This window comes from Doryrhamphus excisus, linkage group LG14 (assembly GCF_037039965.1).
Source record: "Doryrhamphus excisus strain RoL-2023G ecotype Guam linkage group LG14, RoL_Dexc_Guam_v1.1, whole genome shotgun sequence".
In the NCBI taxonomy this organism is placed as follows: domain Eukaryota; kingdom Metazoa; phylum Chordata; class Actinopteri; order Syngnathiformes; family Syngnathidae; genus Doryrhamphus; species Doryrhamphus excisus.
In genome coordinates, this window is record NC_136370.1 from 17,595,632 (window position 1) to 17,618,562 (window position 22,931).

The 22,931-nt window shown below is 37.5% G+C and overlaps 1 protein-coding gene across 1 annotated transcript; it reads left to right on the forward strand.

Moving 5' to 3' along the window:
• The first annotated feature begins 1,983 nt into the window (after positions 1 to 1,983).
• thbs1a (thrombospondin 1a) lies at positions 1,984 to 20,840 on the forward strand. The gene is made up of 22 exons (XM_058091194.2): positions 1,984 to 2,149; positions 2,237 to 2,320; positions 2,403 to 2,962; positions 3,025 to 3,103; positions 5,456 to 5,545; positions 5,626 to 5,735; positions 6,025 to 6,150; positions 6,414 to 6,510; positions 8,039 to 8,212; positions 8,288 to 8,464; positions 8,534 to 8,707; positions 12,452 to 12,732; positions 12,816 to 13,034; positions 13,124 to 13,231; positions 14,325 to 14,484; positions 14,590 to 14,708; positions 16,023 to 16,257; positions 16,334 to 16,561; positions 16,638 to 16,909; positions 17,540 to 17,637; positions 17,725 to 17,864; positions 19,309 to 20,840. The coding sequence occupies exons 2-22, from the start codon at positions 2,257 to 2,259 to the stop codon at positions 19,314 to 19,316; spliced, it is 3,519 nt and encodes a 1,172-aa protein (XP_057947177.2). The 5' UTR covers positions 1,984 to 2,149; positions 2,237 to 2,256; the 3' UTR covers positions 19,317 to 20,840.
• The last annotated feature ends 2,091 nt before the right edge of the window (positions 20,841 to 22,931 follow it).

Consider the following 22,931-nt stretch of genomic DNA (forward strand, 5'->3'; position numbering starts at 1 on the left):
ACACGACGACATGTATGCATTGCAGCTAACCTGACTTGTCGTTACGGTCTTACATCTCAATTAACTGCTTTCCGCGCTCTGATTTAAAGCAGCACACACACACTTTCCCTTTCAGCTTCTTTGAAAGCGTTGGGAGAGAAATAATCAGCTTTTAATGGGCGGCGGTCTGCAAAAGAAGTAGAGCTGGGAGACAAGGGGTCAAAGGTTAAATGCGCTGCAATAAAGCTGCCCATTTATGTCAAATGTTCAAAGGGTATAACGTAATCGGGACGTGCAAATGATGCATTTTAAAAACAAAGCTTCATTGAGAAAGTTCAAATATTAGCTTTAAAAACAAGCAAATATTTGTAAATATAAAAATATTAAAAATATTGAAAAATATAAAATATTGAAAATATTGTTATTCGCTTGCTAATTGCATTTGGTTGTTTCTTTTTAAATATATATATATATTCTTAATATTTTTTATATTCATATATTTTTTAATAATATATATTGTGATATTTATATATATATTTTTTAGATTATATTAAAAAATAATTAAAAAAATAAGTAACAATAGTAGTAAAAATAATAAAATAAACTACTTTATATACTACTACTACTTTATATATTCTTATATATATTTTATATATATATATATATATATATATATAGTGATATTTATATATATATATATTTTAGATGTTATTAAAAAATAATAATAAAAATAAGTAATAATAATAGTAAAAATAATAAAATAAACTACTTTATATACTACTACTTTATAAATATAAATATAATTATAAAATAAAATTTTAAAAATATTTGATTTGACATTTGATTGATTATTATACATTTTATTGATATTTTTTACAAATACCATTGTATCTTCCTTTTTTAAATAAATATGTATTTTTAATGTTATATTTATTTTCATTCATATTATCGTGATTATATGTGTGTATTTGAAAAATATAATTAAAATATGTTCATAATTGTATATACAGTCTATTATTTATTGATGCATTGTGAGGATGCTTTTCAACAACTTGCATAAAAGCTAAATAAAATAACTATATGTATATCATAGATATTTAATATTTGCTTATTTTTAATAATAAATCTAACAATGTCATATATTCTATTATTATTATAAAATTACTTACACTTTGAGGATTTTTTTCTGTACTATTTTTTAAAATAATATATGTTGTGTGATATATATATATATTAGATGTTATTAACAAATAATAAAAAAATTTACAAATAATAATATTTTTTTCTGTACTATTTTTAAAATACTATATATTGTGATATTTATATATTTTTTTATGTTCTTAAAAAATAATGAAAAAAATAAGTAATAGTAATAGTAAAAATAATAAAATAAGCTACTTTAATTCAGAGACATAACAAAAACATGAAAATACACGCCAAAGTGTATCTTAGGGCCCCTGCTGTATAGTATAGTATAATATAGTATAGTACTGCTCCTACAATATGAGGTACACAGGACTCTCACTGGCTTACTCAGTGAGTCCCCTAGTGGCCACATTAGAAATTACACACTGTGAAACGCCTTTAATTGTACACAGTCTACAAATATATGAGCTGCTATTTTTAAACATATAATTACGGAAGATATTGTTTGATTTGTATATTACTCGAATAATAATCATAACCAATGATGATAAAGGCAAATAGACTTTTAAGGTAATTCGGAGTCATAAAAAAAAATCTGCACACATTGTCCTAGAAAATAACATTTCCTAAAACTAGTATTTACCGAGTGATTAAGCTTTTTATTTGACCGGAAACGTCCCCTTTGGTATGGAATATTTGTCCTCTGATGGAAATGCATTTTTGTGCGCGTCTCGGATATGACTGCGACTGCTGTGTGAGGTAAGCGGGCCAAGGTTCCGCCCCCAAGTGTGCTTCTCTGGCTTCCCATTGGTCGAGCCTGCACCTCAGGAATGTCTCTCAACTCTTCAAATAGCGCTTCCCTCCTCTCGGCTTGTCAGTGGAATCCAACGTTTTTGAGCCTCCATCGGAATAAAAAAACACAGGAGAGAACAACTCTAAAGTTGTGAATCCTGCGTCTTGAAGAGGATAAAACATCACATTAGGGCGACCTTTTGTCATTTTTGGAGGAATTTTCTCTTTGAAGGTAATCTTTTAATCGATGAATATGTTTTACGGTTAGCATGGTTAGCATGTAATGGTGTAAAATGTACACTTTTTGTGTGAAATATAGCTTTAACTGGAAAAAAGGAGATGATGCTGTGGAGCATCTTTCTGCTGTTGATGCTTTGGAGGTGTGAGGGTGCGACATTGGCAGGTGAGCATGCAAAAATAATAATAATAATTTTATTATTATATTTAAGGAATATTTCAATGGGACGTTTATGTTTGTGGCGCAGAGACTCGTGATGACAACAGCGTGTATGACTTATTCGATCTGGTGCGAGTCAACAAACGACACAACGGGGTGACTCTGGTCAAAGGCGCTGACCCTTACAGCCCGGCGTACAAGGTCCTCAACGCAGACTTAATCCCCCCGGTTCCTGACAACTCTTTCGGGGACCTCATTGACTCCATCCAATCCGAGAGGGGCTTCATTCTCCTGGTGAACCTGAAGCAATCCAGGAAGAACCGAGGAAGCCTTCTGACCATAGAGAAGAAAGATGGATCGGGTCCGGTGTTTGAGATCATCTCCAACGGCAAAGCCAATTCGTTGGATGTCTTCTACTCCACCGGCAACCATCAGCAGCTGGTGTCCATCGAAGAAGCCCACTTGGCCACAGGACACTGGAAGAACATCACGCTCTTCGTCCAGGATGACCGTGTGAAGCTTTTTGTGGGCTGTGAGGAGATTAATGTGTCCGAGATGGATGAGTCCATCCAGAATGTGTTGTCCCTGGAACTGGCGGACACCTCCAGGCTCAGGATTGGGAAGGGAGCCGCAAGGGAGAAATTTATGGTAAGGATTTATTAAAACACCTGGCTTTGGATTTCATATGTAATAATGCTATCTTTCTTCAGGGAGTGCTTCAGAATGTGAGGTTCGTCTTTGGGACGTCTCTGGAGACCATCCTGAGAAATAAGGGATGCCAAACTGGAGGTACGTTTAAACGGTCAAACGGTCCAGTGTTTAGCTTGAAACTAAAAAAAATTGAGAAAACAATGCATATCATAGTATAAAGGCTATTATAATAACATAAATGTTATGTTATATTAATATTTTATGCACCCGATTGGTGTGGAGGGACAGCGGAATTTGTTTTATTGAAAAAAAAATAAAAGTACACAGCAAATGTAAACATGATATATGTATAAAATAATCATAAAAATTCCAATGATGTAAAAAAAGTTAAATAAATGATAATATAAGAATAAAAACAGCTTAGAAAATGCAATAAACAAAGTCCACATGACAGTATTGCACATCATTTGCAATTTGCACAACTGCAACTGCACAGTGGATGAGTGGTTAGCGGGCAGACCTCGCAGCTAGGAGACCCGGGTACAATTCCCAACACAATGGTTATTCAGCTACACAAAAAATAAACATGAACAGAAAAGGTGTCCAGTGTTTATGTGACATAAACAGTTTTTTCATTTATATATCACACAAGGCCAAAAATGCATAATTAGGTAGAAAAAAACATACATAAGTCACACTGGAGTATAAGTCGCACAATGCCAAAAACACATAATTAGTTAGAAAAAAACATACATAAGTCGCACTGGAGTATAAGTCGCATTTTTTGCGGGTAATTTTTTTTTTTAACAGTTTTTTCATTTATAAGTTGCTCTGGAGTATAAGTCGCACAAGGCCAAAAATGCATAATTAGGTAGAAAAAAACATGCATAAGTCGCACAAGGCCAAATATGCATAATTAGGTAGAAAAAAAGTTATTTTCTGGACTATAAGTCGCTCCGGAATATAAGTCACACAATGCCAAAAATGCATAATTAGTTAGAAAAAAACATACATAAGTCGCACTGGAGTATAAGTCGCATTTTTTGCGGGTAATTTATTTTTTTCAACAGTTTTTTCATTTATAAGTCGCACAAGGCCAAAAACGCATAATTAGTTAGAAAAAACATACATAAGTCGCACTGGAATATAAGTCGCACAAAGCCCAAAATGCATAATTAGGTGCAAAAAAAGTTATTTGTTGCATAAGTCGCATTTTTTGCGGACAATTTATTTAACAAACTACTTGAATTGAAACTACAAAAATGCATAATTAGGTAGAAAAAAACTTACATAAGTCGCACTGGAATATAAGTCGCACAAAGCCCAAAATGCATAATTAGGTGCAAAAAAAGTTATTTGTTGCATAAGTCACATTTTTTGCGGACAATTTATTTAACAAACTACTTGAATTGAAACTACAAAAATGCATAATTAGGTAGAAAAAAACATACATAAGTCGCACTGGAGTATAAGTCGCACAAAGCCCAAAATGCATAATTAGGTGCAAAAAAAGTTATTTGTTGCATAAGTCGCATTTTTTGCGGACAATTTATTTAACAAAGTATTTGAATTGAAACTACAAAAATGCATAATTAGGTAGAAAAAAACATACATAAGTCGCACTGGAATATAAGTCGCACAAAGCCCAAAATGCATAATTAGGTGCAAAAAAAGTTATTTGTTGCATAAGTCACATTTTTTGCGGACAATTTATTTAACAAACTACTTGAATTGAAACTACAAAAATGCATAATTAGGTAGAAAAAAACATACATAAGTCGCACTGGAATATAAGTCGCACAAAGCCCAAAATGCATAATTAGGTGCAAAAAAAAGTTATTTGTTGCATAAGTCACATTTTTTGCGGACAATTTATTTAACAAACTACTTGAATTGAAACTACAAAAATGCATAATTAGGTAGAAAAAAACATACATAAGTCGCACTGGAGTATAAGTCGCACAAAGCCCAAAATGCATAATTAGGTGCAAAAAAAGTTATTTGTTGCATAAGTCGCATTTTTTGCGTACAATTTATTTAACAAACTACTTGAATTGAAACTACAAAAATGCATAATTAGGTAGAAAAAAACTTACATAAGTCGTTCCGCATTTTTTGCGGGTAATTTATTTTTTTCAACAGTTTTTTCATTTATAAGTCGCTCTGGAGTATAAGTCGCAGGAACAGCCAACCTATGAAAAAAACTGCTACTTATAGTCCGGAAAATACGGGTTCAAGTCGTTCAATTCCACCCTTTGTGGAGTTTGCATGTTCTTCCTGTGCATGCGTGGGTTTTTTCCAGGTACTCCGGTTTCCTCCAGATTTCCAAAAACATGCTAGGTTAATTGTCGACTCCAAATTGTCCATAGGTATGAATGTGGTTTGTCTATATGTGCCCTGTGATTGGCTCGCACAAAGACACCTGGGATAGGCTCCAGCAGCGGTAGAAAACAAATAAATGAATTCAACTGTACTGCTATTTCCTTGCAGCAACTTTGACCGATGTCCTCACTCTGGAAAACCCAGTGAACGGTTCCAGTCCGGCCATTAGGACTGATTACACCGGCCACAAAACCAAAGGTAGGGAACCCAAAATGTGCGTCATTTTCACTTTAAGAGGAAAAGGTCAAGAACCGGTTTCTGGTTTTTTCCACGTTCAGATATGCAGTCTTTCTGCGGCCTCTCTTGCGAGGACATCGCAGGCATGTTCAAGGAGCTGCGGGGACTCGGCGTCGTGGTTAAGCATCTCTCCAACGAGATTCGTAAAGTGGTAAGCCTTTCATCACATCCTGTCCGCGCCGAAGTTAGCACATTCTCTTTGCCACTTGTCGCTGCTGTCATGGCGTCCCCCCCTCAGCCAAGCCCCCTAATGAGACCCATGTGGTTCCACAAATATGTTAGTTATATTTGCTCACTAGAGTCAAGCAATGTCTTAATCATTATGTCGGCTGGTGATTCATTTGTACTGGAACGTTGGCAAAGTGAATGTTTTCCATCCTTGGACCCCCCCCCTCTCCCCCCTTCTTCTTTCCTCACTCCGGTCCTCTTTTCCTCTGCAGTCTGAGGTCAGCGCCGAGATTCAAAGTCAAATCAAAAACCACAACAGTGTATGCACCCACAACGGGATCGTATACAAGGACAAAGACGAATGGACGGTGGATGACTGCACTGAGTGTACCTGCCAGGTAAGTGAATGAACACCTGTGTTTCCTTCCGTGGATGCCAAACACAACGTGAAGCTTCTCGGAAACAAACAATCGCAGCATTTGGGAATATTTCCCTGCATGGAATGTGTCATTATTTTTTGTCCGGTTCAACAAAGCAAGAGTGTGAATGAAGCTCCTGATAACAATCACACTCTTGTACAAGATGGCAATTAGTCCTCGCAAGAACAAAATGGAAGCCAGCTCTATTATTCTTGTACTAATGCGACTGTGCCTCCATTTAGAACTCTGCCACTGTATGTCGAAAAATCTCCTGCCCTCTGATTCCCTGTGCCAACGGCACCGTGCCAGAGGGAGAGTGCTGCCCACGTTGCGGCAATCGTAAGTTTTTGTCTTTAAATTTGTATTTTGTGTCAGCAGCTAACAGCTAAAATAATGCATAAGGCTAAAAATAACCAATTACCTAAAAATGTCATCCAATACTTCTCTGCAAAAACAAAAATAAAAATAAAAATAAAAATAAAAATAAAAATAAAAATAAAAATAAAAATAAAAATAAAAATAAAAATAAAAATAAAAATCATATTTTTAATGACCTCTCATGGCCCACCTGCAGTACCACCACAGCCCACTAGGCAGCCGCGGCCCACACTTTGGGAATCACTCATTTACTTTATCCACTTTTTACGCATTTATCACAGCAAAGTGAGCTACAGTGCTAACATCACTGTCACTGGCTTCATTTTAAGATGTGTAGTGAAGCCTGCTTTCTTTATTTTTATTTTTAATAAAATAGTGATAACTATAAAACCAATCTTCACTCGCTAAATATACTGCAAAAAAGGTCAGTAAGGATAATTCATCTTGCCGCCTACAGAGAACATACTAACTCCTTATTTCTAAAATCACAAATACTTCAACTTGCTGATATAGTTCATCTTCAAACAGCTAAAATAATGCATAAGGCTAAAAATAACCAAGAGAGGAGAAAATATGATCTCAGGGAAGAACTACATTTGAAACACTTATATGCTAGGACTACGTTAAAAAGCCATAGCATTTGAACAAATGAAATAAAACCATTAAAAATGATTATTTTTTTAATTTAAAAAATTCAAAACAAATTTTGTTTTTTAATAAAATAAAAAAAGAAAAAAAAACTTATAAAAAAATAGAAATTATATTAGGAAAGCAGGAAGTGAACAAATGTAACAGTTACTGATTGTAAAAGTACCAGATGGAGGGGTAGGATTTAATAAGCTTTGCTTCTTCCTACTCCTTTTGGACATGTGGAACTGTGAACTGATTATGTGATGCATTCAATTGTAATCTGATGCATGTTCAAATGAAATTAAACCATTAAAAAATGTAAAAAAATTAAAAACATTTTTTTTTAATTAAAAAAATACAATTAAATAAATTAAAATTATATTAGGAAAGCAGGAAGCGAACAAATGTAACAGTTACTGATTGTAAAAGTACCAGATGGAGGGGTAGGATTTAATAAGCTTTGCTTCTTCCTACTCCTTTTGGACATGTGGAACTGTGAACTGATTATGTGATGCATTCAATTGTAATCTGATGCATGTTCAAATGAAATTAAACCATTAAAAAATGTAAAAAAATTAAAAACATTTTTTTTTTAAATTAAAAAAATACAATTGAATAAATTAAAATTATATTAGGAAAGCAGGAAGTGAACAAATGTAACAGTTACTGATTGTAAAAGTACCAGATGGAGGGGTAGGATTTAATAAACTTTGTGTATTCCTACTCCTTTTGGACATGTGGAACTGTGAACTGATTATGTGATGCATTCAATTGTAATCTGATGCATGTTCAAATGAAATTAAACCATTACCATTACCATTACCAAAATGCCATGCTTTAACCACATCTCCTCTTACAGCAAGTGACTCCGCAGAAGATGACTGGTCCTCTTGGTCTCAGTGGACCCAGTGCTCCGTAACATGCGGTCGGGGCATCCAGCAGCGCGGACGTTCCTGCGATCGCATCAACAGCAACTGCGAGGGAACCTCAGTCCAAACCCGAGACTGCTTCCCTCAAGAATGCGACAAACGCTGTAAGTCCAACTGAAGTTATTCTTAGTCTGCTATTTGAGGATGGGAGGACTGAATGTTGTGTCTGCCACTCACAGTCAAACAAGACGGAGGTTGGAGCCATTGGTCTCCCTGGTCCTCATGCTCTGTGACCTGCGGGGAAGGGGTCATCACCCGAATCCGCCTTTGCAATTCCCCCACACCGCAGATGGGAGGCATGGAATGCCAAGGAGAAGGACGGCAGACTGAAATCTGCCACAAGTCACCTTGTCCTAGTAAGCTCAATCCCATCATCAAAACTACATTTTAATTTAAAAAATACTAACTTCCTGTCGATCTTTCAGTTGATGGAGGTTGGGGACCATGGTCGCCATGGGACACTTGCACAGTTACGTGTAATGGAGGCATCCAGACCCGCACACGTCTCTGTTCCGATCCTGTTCCCAAATACGGAGGAAAGGATTGTGTTGGGGAAACCAGCATGTCTCAATTGTGCAACAAGCAAGATTGTCCCATTGGTAAGATATTAGTCAACTACCTTAAATGTAAGACAACGCTGAATATAAGACAAACACTCTTTGGACACATGGACAAAAAAAAGACAGAATGACCCTTTTTCTTTCTGGTGTGTGTGACAGGAAGAAAAGCTTGTTTGCATGTATCAATTTCTAGACAACAATTACCGTATTTTCTGGATAAGTCGCTTTGGAGTATAAGTCGCACAAGGCCAAAAATGCATAATTAGGTAGAAAAAAACATACATAAGTCGCACCGGAGTATAAGTCGCACAAGGCCAAAAATGCATAATTAGGTAGAAAAAAAGTTATTTTCTGGACTATAAGTCGCTCCGGAGTATAAGTCGCACAATGCCAAAAATGCATAATTAGGTAGAAAAAAACATACATAAGTCGCACAAAGCCCAAAATGCATTATTAGGTAGAAAAAAGTTATTTTCTGGACTATAAGTCGCACAATGCCAAAAACGCATAATTAGGTAGAAAAAAACATACATAAGTCGCACTGGAGTATAAGTCGCATAAGGCCAAAAATGCATAATTAGGTAGAAAAAAACATACATAAGTCGCACAAAGCCCAAAATGCATTATTAGGTAGAAAAAAAGTTATTTTCTGGACTATAAGTCGCACAATGCCAAAAACGCATAATTAGGTAGAAAAAAACATACATAAGTCGCACTGGAGTATAAGTCGCATAAGGCCAAAAATGCATAATTAGGTAGAAAAAAAATACATAAGTCGCTCCGGAGTATAAGTCGCTCAATGCCAAAAATGCATAATTAGGTAGAAAAAAACATACATAAGTCGCACAAAGCCCAAAATGCATTATTAGGTAGAAAAAAAGTTATTTTCTGGACTATAAGTCGCACAATGCCAAAAACGCATAATTAGGTAGAAAAAAACATACATAAGTCGCACTGGAGTATAAGTCGCATAAGGCCAAAAATGCATAATTAGGTAGAAAAAAAATACATAAGTCGCTCCGGAGTATAAGTCGCACAATGCCAAAAACGCATAATTAGGTAGAAAAAAACATACATAAGTCGCACAAGGCCAAAAATGCATAATTAGGTCGAAAAAAACATACATAAGTCGCACCAGAGTATAAGTCGCACAAAGCCCAAAATGCATAATTAGGTAGAAAAAAAGTTATTTTCTGGACTGTAAGTCGCTCCGGGGTATAAGTCGCACAATGCCAAAAACGCATAATTAGGTAGAAAAAAAACATACATAAGTCGCACTGGAGTATAAGTCGCACAAGGCCAAAAATGCATAATTAGGTAGAAAAAAACATACATAAGTCGCACCGGAGTATAAGTCGCACAAGGCCAAAAATGCATAATTAGGTAGAAAAAAAGTTATTTTCTGGACTATAAGTCGCTCCGGAGTATAAGTCGCACAATGCCAAAAATGCATAATTAGGTAGAAAAAAACATACATAAGTCGCACAAAGCCCAAAATGCATTATTAGGTAGAAAAAAGTTATTTTCTGGACTATAAGTCGCACAATGCCAAAAACGCATAATTAGGTAGAAAAAAACATACATAAGTCGCACTGGAGTATAAGTCGCATAAGGCCAAAAATGCATAATTAGGTAGAAAAAAACATACATAAGTCGCACAAAGCCCAAAATGCATTATTAGGTAGAAAAAAAGTTATTTTCTGGACTATAAGTCGCACAATGCCAAAAACGCATAATTAGGTAGAAAAAAACATACATAAGTCGCACTGGAGTATAAGTCGCATAAGGCCAAAAATGCATAATTAGGTAGAAAAAAATACATAAGTCGCTCCGGAGTATAAGTCGCTCAATGCCAAAAATGCATAATTAGGTAGAAAAAAACATACATAAGTCGCACAAAGCCCAAAATGCATTATTAGGTAGAAAAAAAGTTATTTTCTGGACTATAAGTCGCACAATGCCAAAAACGCATAATTAGGTAGAAAAAAACATACATAAGTCGCACTGGAGTATAAGTCGCATAAGGCCAAAAATGCATAATTAGGTAGAAAAAAAATACATAAGTCGCTCCGGAGTATAAGTCGCACAATGCCAAAAACGCATAATTAGGTAGAAAAAAACATACATAAGTCGCACAAGGCCAAAAATGCATAATTAGGTCGAAAAAAACATACATAAGTCGCACCAGAGTATAAGTCGCACAAAGCCCAAAATGCATAATTAGGTAGAAAAAAAGTTATTTTCTGGACTGTAAGTCGCTCCGGGGTATAAGTCGCACAATGCCAAAAACGCATAATTAGGTAGAAAAAAAACATACATAAGTCGCACTGGAGTATAAGTCGCACAAGGCCAAAAATGCATAATTAGGTAGAAAAAAACATACATAAGTCGCACCGGAGTATAAGTCGCACAAGGCCAAAAATGCATAATTAGGTAGAAAAAAAGTTATTTTCTGGACTATAAGTCGCTCCGGAGTATAAGTCGCACAATGCCAAAAATGCATAATTAGGTAGAAAAAAACATACATAAGTCGCACAAAGCCCAAAATGCATTATTAGGTAGAAAAAAGTTATTTTCTGGACTATAAGTCGCACAATGCCAAAAACGCATAATTAGGTAGAAAAAAACATACATAAGTCGCACTGGAGTATAAGTCGCATAAGGCCAAAAATGCATAATTAGGTAGAAAAAAACATACATAAGTCGCACAAAGCCCAAAATGCATTATTAGGTAGAAAAAAAGTTATTTTCTGGACTATAAGTCGCACAATGCCAAAAACGCATAATTAGGTAGAAAAAAACATACATAAGTCGCACTGGAGTATAAGTCGCATAAGGCCAAAAATGCATAATTAGGTAGAAAAAAATACATAAGTCGCTCCGGAGTATAAGTCGCTCAATGCCAAAAATGCATAATTAGGTAGAAAAAAACATACATAAGTCGCACAAAGCCCAAAATGCATTATTAGGTAGAAAAAAAGTTATTTTCTGGACTATAAGTCGCACAATGCCAAAAACGCATAATTAGGTAGAAAAAAACATACATAAGTCGCACTGGAGTATAAGTCGCATAAGGCCAAAAATGCATAATTAGGTAGAAAAAAAATACATAAGTCGCTCCGGAGTATAAGTCGCACAATGCCAAAAACGCATAATTAGGTAGAAAAAAACATACATAAGTCGCACAAGGCCAAAAATGCATAATTAGGTCGAAAAAAACATACATAAGTCGCACCAGAGTATAAGTCGCACAAAGCCCAAAATGCATAATTAGGTAGAAAAAAAGTTATTTTCTGGACTGTAAGTCGCTCCGGGGTATAAGTCGCACAATGCCAAAAACGCATAATTAGGTAGAAAAAAAACATACATAAGTCGCACTGGAGTATAAGTCGCACAAGGCCAAAAATGCATAATTAGGTAGAAAAAAACATACATAAGTCGCATTTTTTGCGGGTAATTTATTTCACTACTTGACCAAAACAGACATTACGTCCTCTTGGAAGGCAAGTTCTAACATTAATAAAGGAATCGAACAGGCTGAATAGGTGTAAGATATGCTAACACAATGGTTATTCAGCTACACAAAAAATAAACATGAACTAGAAAAGGTGTCCAGTTTTTTCATTTATAAGTCACTCTGGAGTAGTCGCAGGAACAGCCAACCTATGAAAAAAAGTGCGACTTATAGTCCGGAAAATACGGTATTAGATGACTTATAGACGTCTTATATACAGTTCAGTACTGCACTTGTCATGTGATACCAACACATTCTTCTCTCTGCAGATGGTTGCCTCTCCAATCCGTGCTTCCCTGGCTCCAAGTGTACCAGCTTCCCAGATGGCTCGTTCAAGTGTGGCAAGTGTCCAATCGGCTACACCGGAAACGGCGTCACCTGCAAAGACATCGATGAGTGTAAAGAAGTCCCCGACGCTTGCCACACACAAAACGGAATCCATCGCTGTGAGAACACCGAGCCAGGTTACAATTGCCTGCCTTGCCCTGCACGTTACTCCGGTCCTCAGCCTTTCGGAAGGGGAGTGGAACAAGCGACGGCTAAAAAACAGGTTTGAATTATTACTCCGAGAATGAATGGAAAAAGTGGGAATGATTCTGTTGTGTTAACTTCTCTGGAATGTTTTATTTCCAGGTTTGCAAACCACGTAACCCTTGCCTGGATGGTAGCCACAACTGCAACAAAAACGCCAACTGCATCTACTTGGGCGTCTTCTCCGAGTCCATGTTCCGCTGTGAGTGCAAGCCAGGGTATGCTGGGAATGGACATATCTGCGGAGAAGACACTGACCTGGATGGATGGCCCAACTCGGATCTGTTGTGTGTGGCGAATGCAACCTACCACTGCAAAAAGGTAGCCGACATGGACTGGACAGATATCCAAAACATCCGATTCCACGACTATCCATCAATCTAACATCAACTTTTTTTTTTCTTACGTAGGATAACTGCCCCAACCTTCCCAACTCTGGTCAGGAAGATCATGACAAGGATGGCCTTGGTGATGAATGTGACCACGATGATGACAACGATGGTATCCCTGATGATAGAGTGAGTTATCCTAACAGACTTAACACCCTTTAAACAAATTTTTGCAATTTTTATGAACAATATTTATAATAATAATAATTATATCTAATAATAATATATATTATTTAATTTAATAATAATAATAATAATTAATATTATATTATTGTAATAATTAATAATAATTTATGATATAATAATTCTCCTAAACACACTTTTGCCATTTTTATTAACAATATTTATAATAATAATTATTATATATAATAATATAATTATATATTATATATAATATAATAATAATTTATATTATATTATTATAATAATTAATAATATAATAATTCTCCTAAACACATTTTACCAATTTTATTAACAATATTTATAATAATATTATATATAATAATATAATTATATATTATATATATAATATAATAATTTATTATTATTAATAATACTAATTTATATTATATTTTTATAATAATTAATAATAATTAATAATATAAAAATTCTCCTAAACACATTTTTGCAATTTTTATTAACAATATTTATAATAATAATTATATATAATAATATAATTATATATATAACAATTTATTATTAATAATAATTTATAATATAATAATTCTCCCCGTGTAGGTTTTCTCCGGGTACTCCGGTTTCCTCCCACATTCCAAAAACATGCTAGGTTAATTAGCGACTCCAAATTGTCCATAGGTATGAATGTGAGTGTGAATGGTTGTTTGTCTATATGTGCCCTGTGATTGGCTGGCGGCCAGTCCAGGGTGTACCCGGCCTCTCGCTCAAACACAGCTGGGATAGGCTCCAGCACCCCCCTGTGACCCTCGTTAGGCCAAGCGGTAGAAAATGAATGAATGAATATTGCACAACATGGCAGAACCAATGTTGTAATACTAACAAATCTCTCAGCCAGCCTTAACAAAACTGATGACTTTATTGTAAACTAGTGTAACATGGGTTTCACACCAACAGTTCAGTACCTCTAGTAATATTTTAAAGCGTATGCAGAGGTAGATAAAGCGGCTAGAGATTCTGCACTTAATTTAATAAAAGCATTAACTGCAACATTTACAATAACCGCATTGCATTTTTTCTTATTTAGGACAACTGCCCACGAGTGTACAATCCCGGCCAGTATGATGCAGACAGGGACGATGTTGGCGACAGCTGTGACAACTGCGTGTTTGAGGCCAACACTGACCAGACTGACACTGATAATAACGGAGAGGGAGATGCCTGTGCTGTGGACATTGATGGCGATGGTAAGAGACAGTGTTATTTTGTTTCATAACCCCCCCCCTTCTCCTGCTCTTTAAACCTTCACTCGGTCCCCCAGGCTAATATAAGTATGCGTTTCAACTCAACAGGCATTCTGAATGAGAATGACAACTGCCCATATGTTTACAATGTGGATCAGAGGGATACAGACAGGGACGGAGTGGGAGACCACTGTGATAACTGCCCTCTGGAGCACAACCCTGATCAGGTAAGGTTGGTTTTCATTCATTCATTTTATACTGCTTATCCTCATGGGGGTTGCTGGAGCCCATCCCAGGCGAGGTACACCCTGGACTGGTGGCCAGCCAATCACAGGGCACACATATAGACAAACAACCATTCACACTCACATTCATACCTATGGACAATTTGGAGTCGCTAATTAACCTAGCATGTTTTGGGAATGTGGGAGGAAACCGTAGAAAACCTACCCATGCACGGGGAGAACGTGCAAACTCCACACAGAGATGGCCAACAGTGGAATCGAACTCGGGTCTCCTAGCTGTGAAGTCTACGCACTAACCACTAGTCCGTTGTGCAACCCTTGCGAAAAATCATTCATTCATTTTCTACTGCTTATCCTCACGGGGGTTGCTGGAGCCTATCCCAGCTGTCTTCTGGCAAGAGGAACACCCCGGACTGGTGGCCAGCCAATCACAGGGCACATATAGACAAACAACCATTCACACTCACATTCATACCTATGGACAATTTGGAGTCGCTAATTAACCTAGCATGTTTTTGGAATGTGGGAGGAACATGCAAACTCCACATAGAGGGTGGAATTGAACTTGGGTCTCTTAGCTGTGAGGCCTGCGCGCTAACCACTTTTCACCGTGCAGCCATGAATCAATCATTCATTCATTTTCTACCGCTTATCCTCCCAAACGTCACGGGGGTGCTGGAGCCTATCCCAGCTGTCTTCGGGCAAGAGGCGAGGTACACCCTGTACTGGTGGCCAGCCAATCACAGGGCACATATAGACAAACAACCATTCACACTCACATTCATACCTATGGACAATTTGGAGTCGCTAATTAACCTAGCATGTTTTTGGAATGTGGGAGGAAACTGGAGTACCCGGAGAAAAGAGGGTCGAGGGTGGAATTGAACTCGGGTCTCCTAGTTGTGAGGCCTCCGCGCTAACCACTCGATCACCGTGCAGCTGCTTGGGTTTCATAATTGATCCTAAAATGCTTAGTAGTTGACCCACTATGGACAATATGGAGCTTATAATAGTAATTTCTCAGCATAGAACAGTGCGAGGCTAGCTAACAATGGATGATTCGCCCGGCGGCAATAACAAAAAAAAAAAGGAATGTGTTATCTATTTGAAGCAAATATGATTTACGGTTTAGCCCTAGCTTACATACCTCAACACAAGGCTCTGCTTTTAGATTCCAATCCATAGCATCGCTTCTCATACCAAAGCCACGAAAACAAGAACAAGCAACAAGAGTTCTTTTCAGAGTCTCCGAACTCATAAAACGAAAAAATTCTCCTCTCTCTCTCTCTCACGCAGATCGACTCGGACTCAGATCTCGTGGGAGACAAATGCGACAACAACCAGGACATTGACGAGGACGGCCACCAGAACAATTTGGACAATTGTCCTTACATCCCGAACGCTAACCAAGCTGACCACGACAAGGACGGCAAAGGCGACGCCTGTGACCACGATGACGACAATGACGGCGTTCCCGATGACAAGGACAACTGCCGGTTGGCGTTTAACCCGGATCAGCTGGACTCTGACGGTGAGTCAATTCTACCGCTCGTACAGTTTTGTCAAGACCGCCATGTCATGTTATATATCGGATATCCTTTTCTTAGGCGATGGCCGAGGCGATGTCTGTAAAGACGATTTCGACCAAGACAACGTCCTGGACATTTATGACGTTTGTCCGGAGAACTTTGCTATCAGTGAAACCGACTTCCGCAGATTCCAGATGGTTCCTTTGGATCCTAAAGGCACCTCCCAAATTGATCCCAACTGGGTGGTCAGACATCAAGGCAAGGAGTTGGTTCAGACTGTCAACTGCGACCCGGGCATTGCTGTTGGTACGAAAACATCGACGCACATCTCCGCTCGTACACGTTACGATCAAATTCTAAACCATCTCCAATCCGAAACCAGGTTTTGATGAGTTCAGTGCCGTGGACTTCAGTGGAACGTTCTTCATCAACACAGATCGCGATGACGACTACGCCGGTTTTGTGTTCGGCTACCAGTCCAGCTCTCGATTCTACACGGTCATGTGGAAACAGATCACGCAGACTTACTGGTCTCACACTCCAACGAGGGCTCAGGGCTACTCAGGGCTGTCAATCAAAGTGGTTAACTCTACCACTGGGCCTGGTGAGCACCTGAGGAACGCCCTGTGGCATACCGGAGACACACCTGGGCAGGTGAGCAGAGGTCAAGTAGCGTTAACGCATCAGTAGCGTTAATGCTAAGCACAACTGTGGAGTGGAACAGTTGCTAACAACGCTAACATTTCAGTCGCATTTTAATAGCAAAATCATGCTAGGTTAGTCTGGTCGCGGAAGCTGATTCAGCTGATTGACTGATTTTTTAAGATGTGTAGCGAAGCCTGGTTATACCGACCGCCACACAGATTTATAGACGTTTGCTGGTTTTTAAACAGGCTCTAGGGCAGGGGTCTCAAACTCAATTTACCTGGGGGTTATTTCCTTTCAACTTAAATACCCAAAAACTTACCACTTCCACACGTATAGGGAGGATAACTATTAACAGTTATTTAACCTTTAACATGAACATTAATCAAACGTAATAATTTTTTCTGGGTACATGATACCATACAGCATCCATATCAAACTTGCGCGGGGCCGCACTAACATTAAATTTTCATATCAAGGCGGGGGCCTCAAAGTAGTGTCCTGCGGGCCACATTTGGCCCGCGGGCCGCATGTTTGAGACCACTGCTCTAGGGACACATACTGTAATTACATCATTAAATATGCAATTTTATGTAAGAGGGGAACTTTAAAGTTTGAACGTTTGTCACGATTTTGCAGGTACGCACACTGTGGCACGACCCTAAGAACATCGGGTGGAAGGACTTCACCGCCTACAGATGGCACCTTACCCATAGACCAAAGAGTGGACTTATTAGGTACGTTCTCATGACTTCATTAGAATTTTTACATTTGGGTTTTTAAAGGATTTTAAAGCATTTAAAACATGATGTTTTGTTTTTCAGAGTGGTGATGTATGAGGGAAAAAGAATCATGGCCGACTCTGGAAACATCTTTGACAAAACCTACGCTGGGGGACGACTGGGCTTGTACGTCTTCTCTCAGGAGATGGTTTACTTCTCCGACCTTAAATATGAATGTAGAGGTAAGTTCTTGTTTTTTAATGTTTTTTTTTAAAGATTAGACACATGCAATCCAGAAAATGATATGTAAATGTTACACTTGGGGGGGGGGGCTAATAAATTGACAATAAAAGCATAAATACTGTGGATTTCAGAAAACAACAGATGGAATGATACAGCACTCTACAAGAAGCAATGAAGTCTGGAAAATTAAATAATTAAAAAAAATTCAAAAAATTGTTACAACTATAATGATGAAAATAATATTAATGATGATTATAATAATGGTGATAATAATAATAATAATAATGGTAATAATGATTATAACAATAATAATAACAATAATAATATTACAATGAGGCGACCAGTCCAGGGTGTACCCCGCCTCTCGCCCGAAGACAGCTGGGATAGGCTCCAGCACCCCCTGCAACCCTTGTGAGGAAAAAGCGGTAGAAAATGAATAAATTAATTAATTATTTAATTAATTAATGAATAATATTACAATGAAGCGACCAGTCCAGGGTGTACCCCGCCTCTCGCCCGAAGACAGCTGGGATAGGCTCCAGCACCCCTCGCGACCCTCGTGAGGAAAAAGCGGTAGAAAATGAATGAATGAATGAATGAATAATATTACAATGAGGCGACCAGTTCCTAGGTGTACCCCGCCTCTCGCCCGAAGACAGCTGGGATAGGCTCCAGCACCCCTGTGACACTCATGAGGAAAAAGCAGTAGAAAATGAATGAATGAATGAATAATATTACAATGAAGCGACCAGTCCAGGGTGTACCCCGCCTCTCGCCCGAAGACAGCTGGGATAGGCTCCAGCACCCCCTGCGACCCTCGTGAGGAAAAAGCGGTAGAAAATGAATGAATGAATGAATGAATGAATGAATAATATTAGAATGAAAGGACCAGTCCAGGGTGTACCCCGCCTCTCGCCCGAAGACAGCTGGGATAGGCTCCAGCACCCCCGCAACCCTCGTGAGGAAAAAGCGGTAGAAAATGAATGAATGAATAATATTACAATGAGGCGACCAGTCCAGGGTGTACCCCGCCTCTCGCCTGAAGACAGCTGGGATAGGCTCCAGCACCCCCCCACAACCCTCATGAGCATAAGCAGTAGAAAATTAATGAGTGAATGAATCTTACATTATAATAATAACAGGGGAAAACAAGACTATGGCATGAACATAATTATATCTTGCAAAAAGGGGTAGGCATTAATAATCTTTTGCTTCAGCCTACTCCTTTTCAGCTTGTGATCAGATAGTTGAATACAAATGTAAATAATGGAAAGTTATATTTTGATTGATGTAAGAAATGCACTGTAATGTTTCATATATTTGTCCAAATATTTTTGTTTTAAAAAAGGCGCACCAAATGGCGATCCGTAAACATACAGTCAATATAAATATACAGCATTTTAGAAGACATAAAACTTGATATGTCATCCTTGTTTTTTTCAGATGCATAATACAACGAAGCCCGTCTGAAGAACGACTTCCTGTTTTGAAGCAATGCACATCGGAGCAACGACGGTAGCGTGAGGTAACGTGACCTCAGGAGACTTTATTAAAGCCAAAGCAAAGTTCAATGATATTTCTGCACCCATTTTGAGCACGGCTCCGCTCAAAAGAATCTGCCCCCCCCCCCCAACCTCTCCCTCGGGGGGTGCACATTTATCGCTTTGCACACCTGAACTTTACTGGTATCTTTCTGTGGAAGAAAGAATGAAAGGGAACATTCCTTCAGTTTTCTTTTCATCTTTGAGCATTAATTTTACATCTGCTGTGTGGACTCGTTTTTTTTTTTTTTTGGTATGAAGAACGCAGTATGAGAACTTTCTTTGGCTAGGCGGGGAGGGGGGCGGGGGGCATGTATCTTCTCTAACCCCTCCTCAAAAGGAACCATAGTTGGGAATGACTGTTACATCACAGATTATGAATGTGATTTGAGTGAATGTGTGAAGTGTTTAAAAAGAAGGCATTTTTTTTTCAGTCACCCCCCCTCACCCCCAACTGTCAATCAAGATCTGTATTATTAAAGGTCTTGTACATATATTATCGGAATAACCAAACATTAGAACATCTCAGGTTAAGCACAAAAAAAGGAGAGCACAGGGCCCCAGAGATAATATATCTATGATATTTTTTATGAAGATATGGACAAAAAGATATAGATGTGGACATGGGCATACGAATCATACTAATCAATCATGAAACGCCCATCCTTAGTCAACAGCAAGGTCAGTCTACTGTCTACAGTCTAACTTGATGTAAATAGTTCAAGTTAGTCCATGTGTGTGTTACTTAATTATATATTTAAATTTAAATATTAATTTAAATATTAAATTAATATTACTATTAAATGTAATATTTGAATTACTTTTTTTAATTTAAATTTAAAAAAATTTTAATTTTAATTTTAATTTTAATTTTAATTTTAATTTTAATTTTAATTTTAAATATATAATTAAGTTAATTTGTTAATTATATATTTAATTTAAATTTTCACAGTCCCCGTTTCACCGTGTTGTGCCTGAACTTGTGTGTGCAAAAAAAAAAAAAAAGGATATCCTTTAAGTACAAATGTTACCTCAATATTTTTTTTTGCATTGAGGCCAGCAATAGACACAAATTACTTTTCTTAGTATACATTTTTGTCTTTATTAGTTTTTTTGGGGGGGTCTTTTTTGCAAGACTGTACTATCAATCATGTGCTGTACATATATAAAATATTTTTATAGGAGGGAAAAAAAAAAGAAGCCCAAACAGGAACAATTATATTGTGCTATGTGTATTTTTTCACTGCCTTTTTGGATAAATTATTCAGATGTTGAAGTTATTTGTGTACATATATGCTATTTAAATAATTTATCTAGAAGCCTCATGGAAGCGTTTCTGTCTGTATAAACTTATTTGCACACTGATATGAGGATGTCTTTTTATGTGGTACTTTTGATGTCTTTGACGCTTTTCTATATACGCTTTTTTTTTTTTTTTTTACCATACAAAAAAAAAGTGCTGTTTATACTCCTCTTTGTTATTTTGATATGTCAAATGAACAATAAACACTTTGAAGAAAAGAAATACCTGTCATCACTTGCCTGTTAAGACACACAAATGGAACACTCCAATGGGTAGTTCAGGACCCAGGACGTTATATTTACTTTGATGATGCTCTCCAACATTAAAAAAAAAAAAAAAAAAACGAGAGTCGAGGCACGCTGTGTCAAGCAAATGGAATCCATTAGTCGAGTCTGCTGAAGCCTCGGAGAAAGGGAGTATCCTTGGGAGTCAACAGCAGGAAAACTCAACATGAAATATAAGCCGCTTAACGACACATTCATGCAGATATGATTACACATCACGCAGGCATCTCTTTAAACCTCCGAGCGCTGCATGTGATCTGCAGACATAAGGAATTTAGCACGCCGGAGTGATAAAACGCATTCACTGTGTCCCCATTGTTGCTGCTAAGAATGGGGAATTAAAGTTGACAGTTTTGGTTAAAATGGCTAATAAAACATGTCTAAATAGATGCTTATCCACATAGCTGTGACCTAAGATCAGTCCCCTCATCAAAACTACCACAGAAAAACCAGCTCAATTGAATGCATCTGTCAGAAAACGGGCTTATAATGTCACACACAAAGTTGGATTTTTAAAAACTCATTATAAAAACGTGCATTTTCGACCACTCGAGTGTTCAAAAATATTCAATCATTGCAAAGGGAGCCACAACAAAGAGGTTGAAGAGCTATATGCGGCTCTGGAGCCGCAGGTTGCTGACCCCTGTGGTAAGCCATGCAGAGGTAAGCCACAACAGAAGGCTGATGTTAGCATTAGGGGTGTTTAACGGTACATGGCTGATGTTAGCATTAGCGATGTACCGGATGTAACCGATGTGTTGGTTTACTCAATTTTATTTCACCAGTAATTATTTTATTGTATGTATTTGCCGCTTTATGTATTTTTTTTCATTATCAATTATTTTATTTGCATTTATTTTTGTTGTGTGAACTTTGACACCGTGTGATGTCACTTCCTGTCTTTCTGGCGCGCTCCTCGCTGAGGACGAGGTATGCTAGTCGGTGGCAGCGATTGTTAATTACATATAAGCATTAGCATTAGCGGTGTACCGGATGTAACCGATGTGTTGGTTTACGCAATTTTATTTCACCAATAATTCTTTTCTTGTATGTATTTGTCGCTTTATGTATTTTTTTTTCATTGTCAATAATTTTATTTGCATTTATTTTTGTTGTGTGAACTTTGACACCGTCGTGTGATGTCACTTCCTGTCTTTCTGGAGCGCACCGCTCCAATCGCCTTTTGGACTGCTGAAGACGAAGTATGCTAGTCGGTGGTAGCGATTGTTAATTACATATTAGCATTAGCGGTGTACCGGATGTAACCGATGTGTTGGTTTACTCAATTTTATTTCACCAATAATTCATTTCTTGTATGTATTCGCGTTTTATGTATTTTTTTCATTGTCAATTATTTTATTTGCATTTATTTTTGTTGTGTGAACTTTGACACCGTGTGATGTCACGTCCTGTCTTTCTGGCGCGCTCCTCGTTGAGGACGATGTATGCTAGTTGGTGGCAGCGATTGTTAATTACATATAAGCATTAGCGGTGTACCGGATGTAACCGATGTGTTGGTTTACTCAATTTAATTTCACTAATAATTATTGTCTTGTATGTGTTTGTCGCTTTATGTGTTTTTTTTCATTGACAATTATTTTATTTGCATTTATTTTTGTTGTGTGAACTTTGACCCCGTGTGATGTCACTTCCTGTCTTTCTGGCGCGCTCCTCTTCAGTCGCCTTTTGGATTGCTGAGGACGAGGTATGCTAGTCGGTGGCAGCGATTGTTAATTACATATAAATATTAATATGTTACACGTTTCAACCCCAGTACGTGTTTGTATTATGTATGGCATGTAAAGGCACTTTGTAAAAGTTACCGTTGTTGTATGAGTTAGTTTGAAGGAATTCGTTTTTTATGTACTTTTCTGTAGGAAACGTGTGCAAGTGTGCTCAAGCTGCCGTCCATTTTGTTTGTTGTGCACAGGTATGTTG

What these genes read in the sequence shown, in the direction of transcription:
- thbs1a (XM_058091194.2), top strand. Translation starts at nt 2,257, where the DNA reads ATGATGCTGTGGAGCATCTTTCTGCTGTTGATGCTTTGGAGGTGTGAG. An exon ending in CACCGGCCACAAAACCAAAG is followed by an intron (nt 5,546 to 5,625) that starts GTAGGGAACCCA and finishes TTCCACGTTCAG; the next exon opens with ATATGCAGTCTTTCTGCGGC. An exon ending in AAGCGACGGCTAAAAAACAG is followed by an intron (nt 12,733 to 12,815) that starts GTTTGAATTATT and finishes TTTTATTTCCAG; the next exon opens with GTTTGCAAACCACGTAACCC.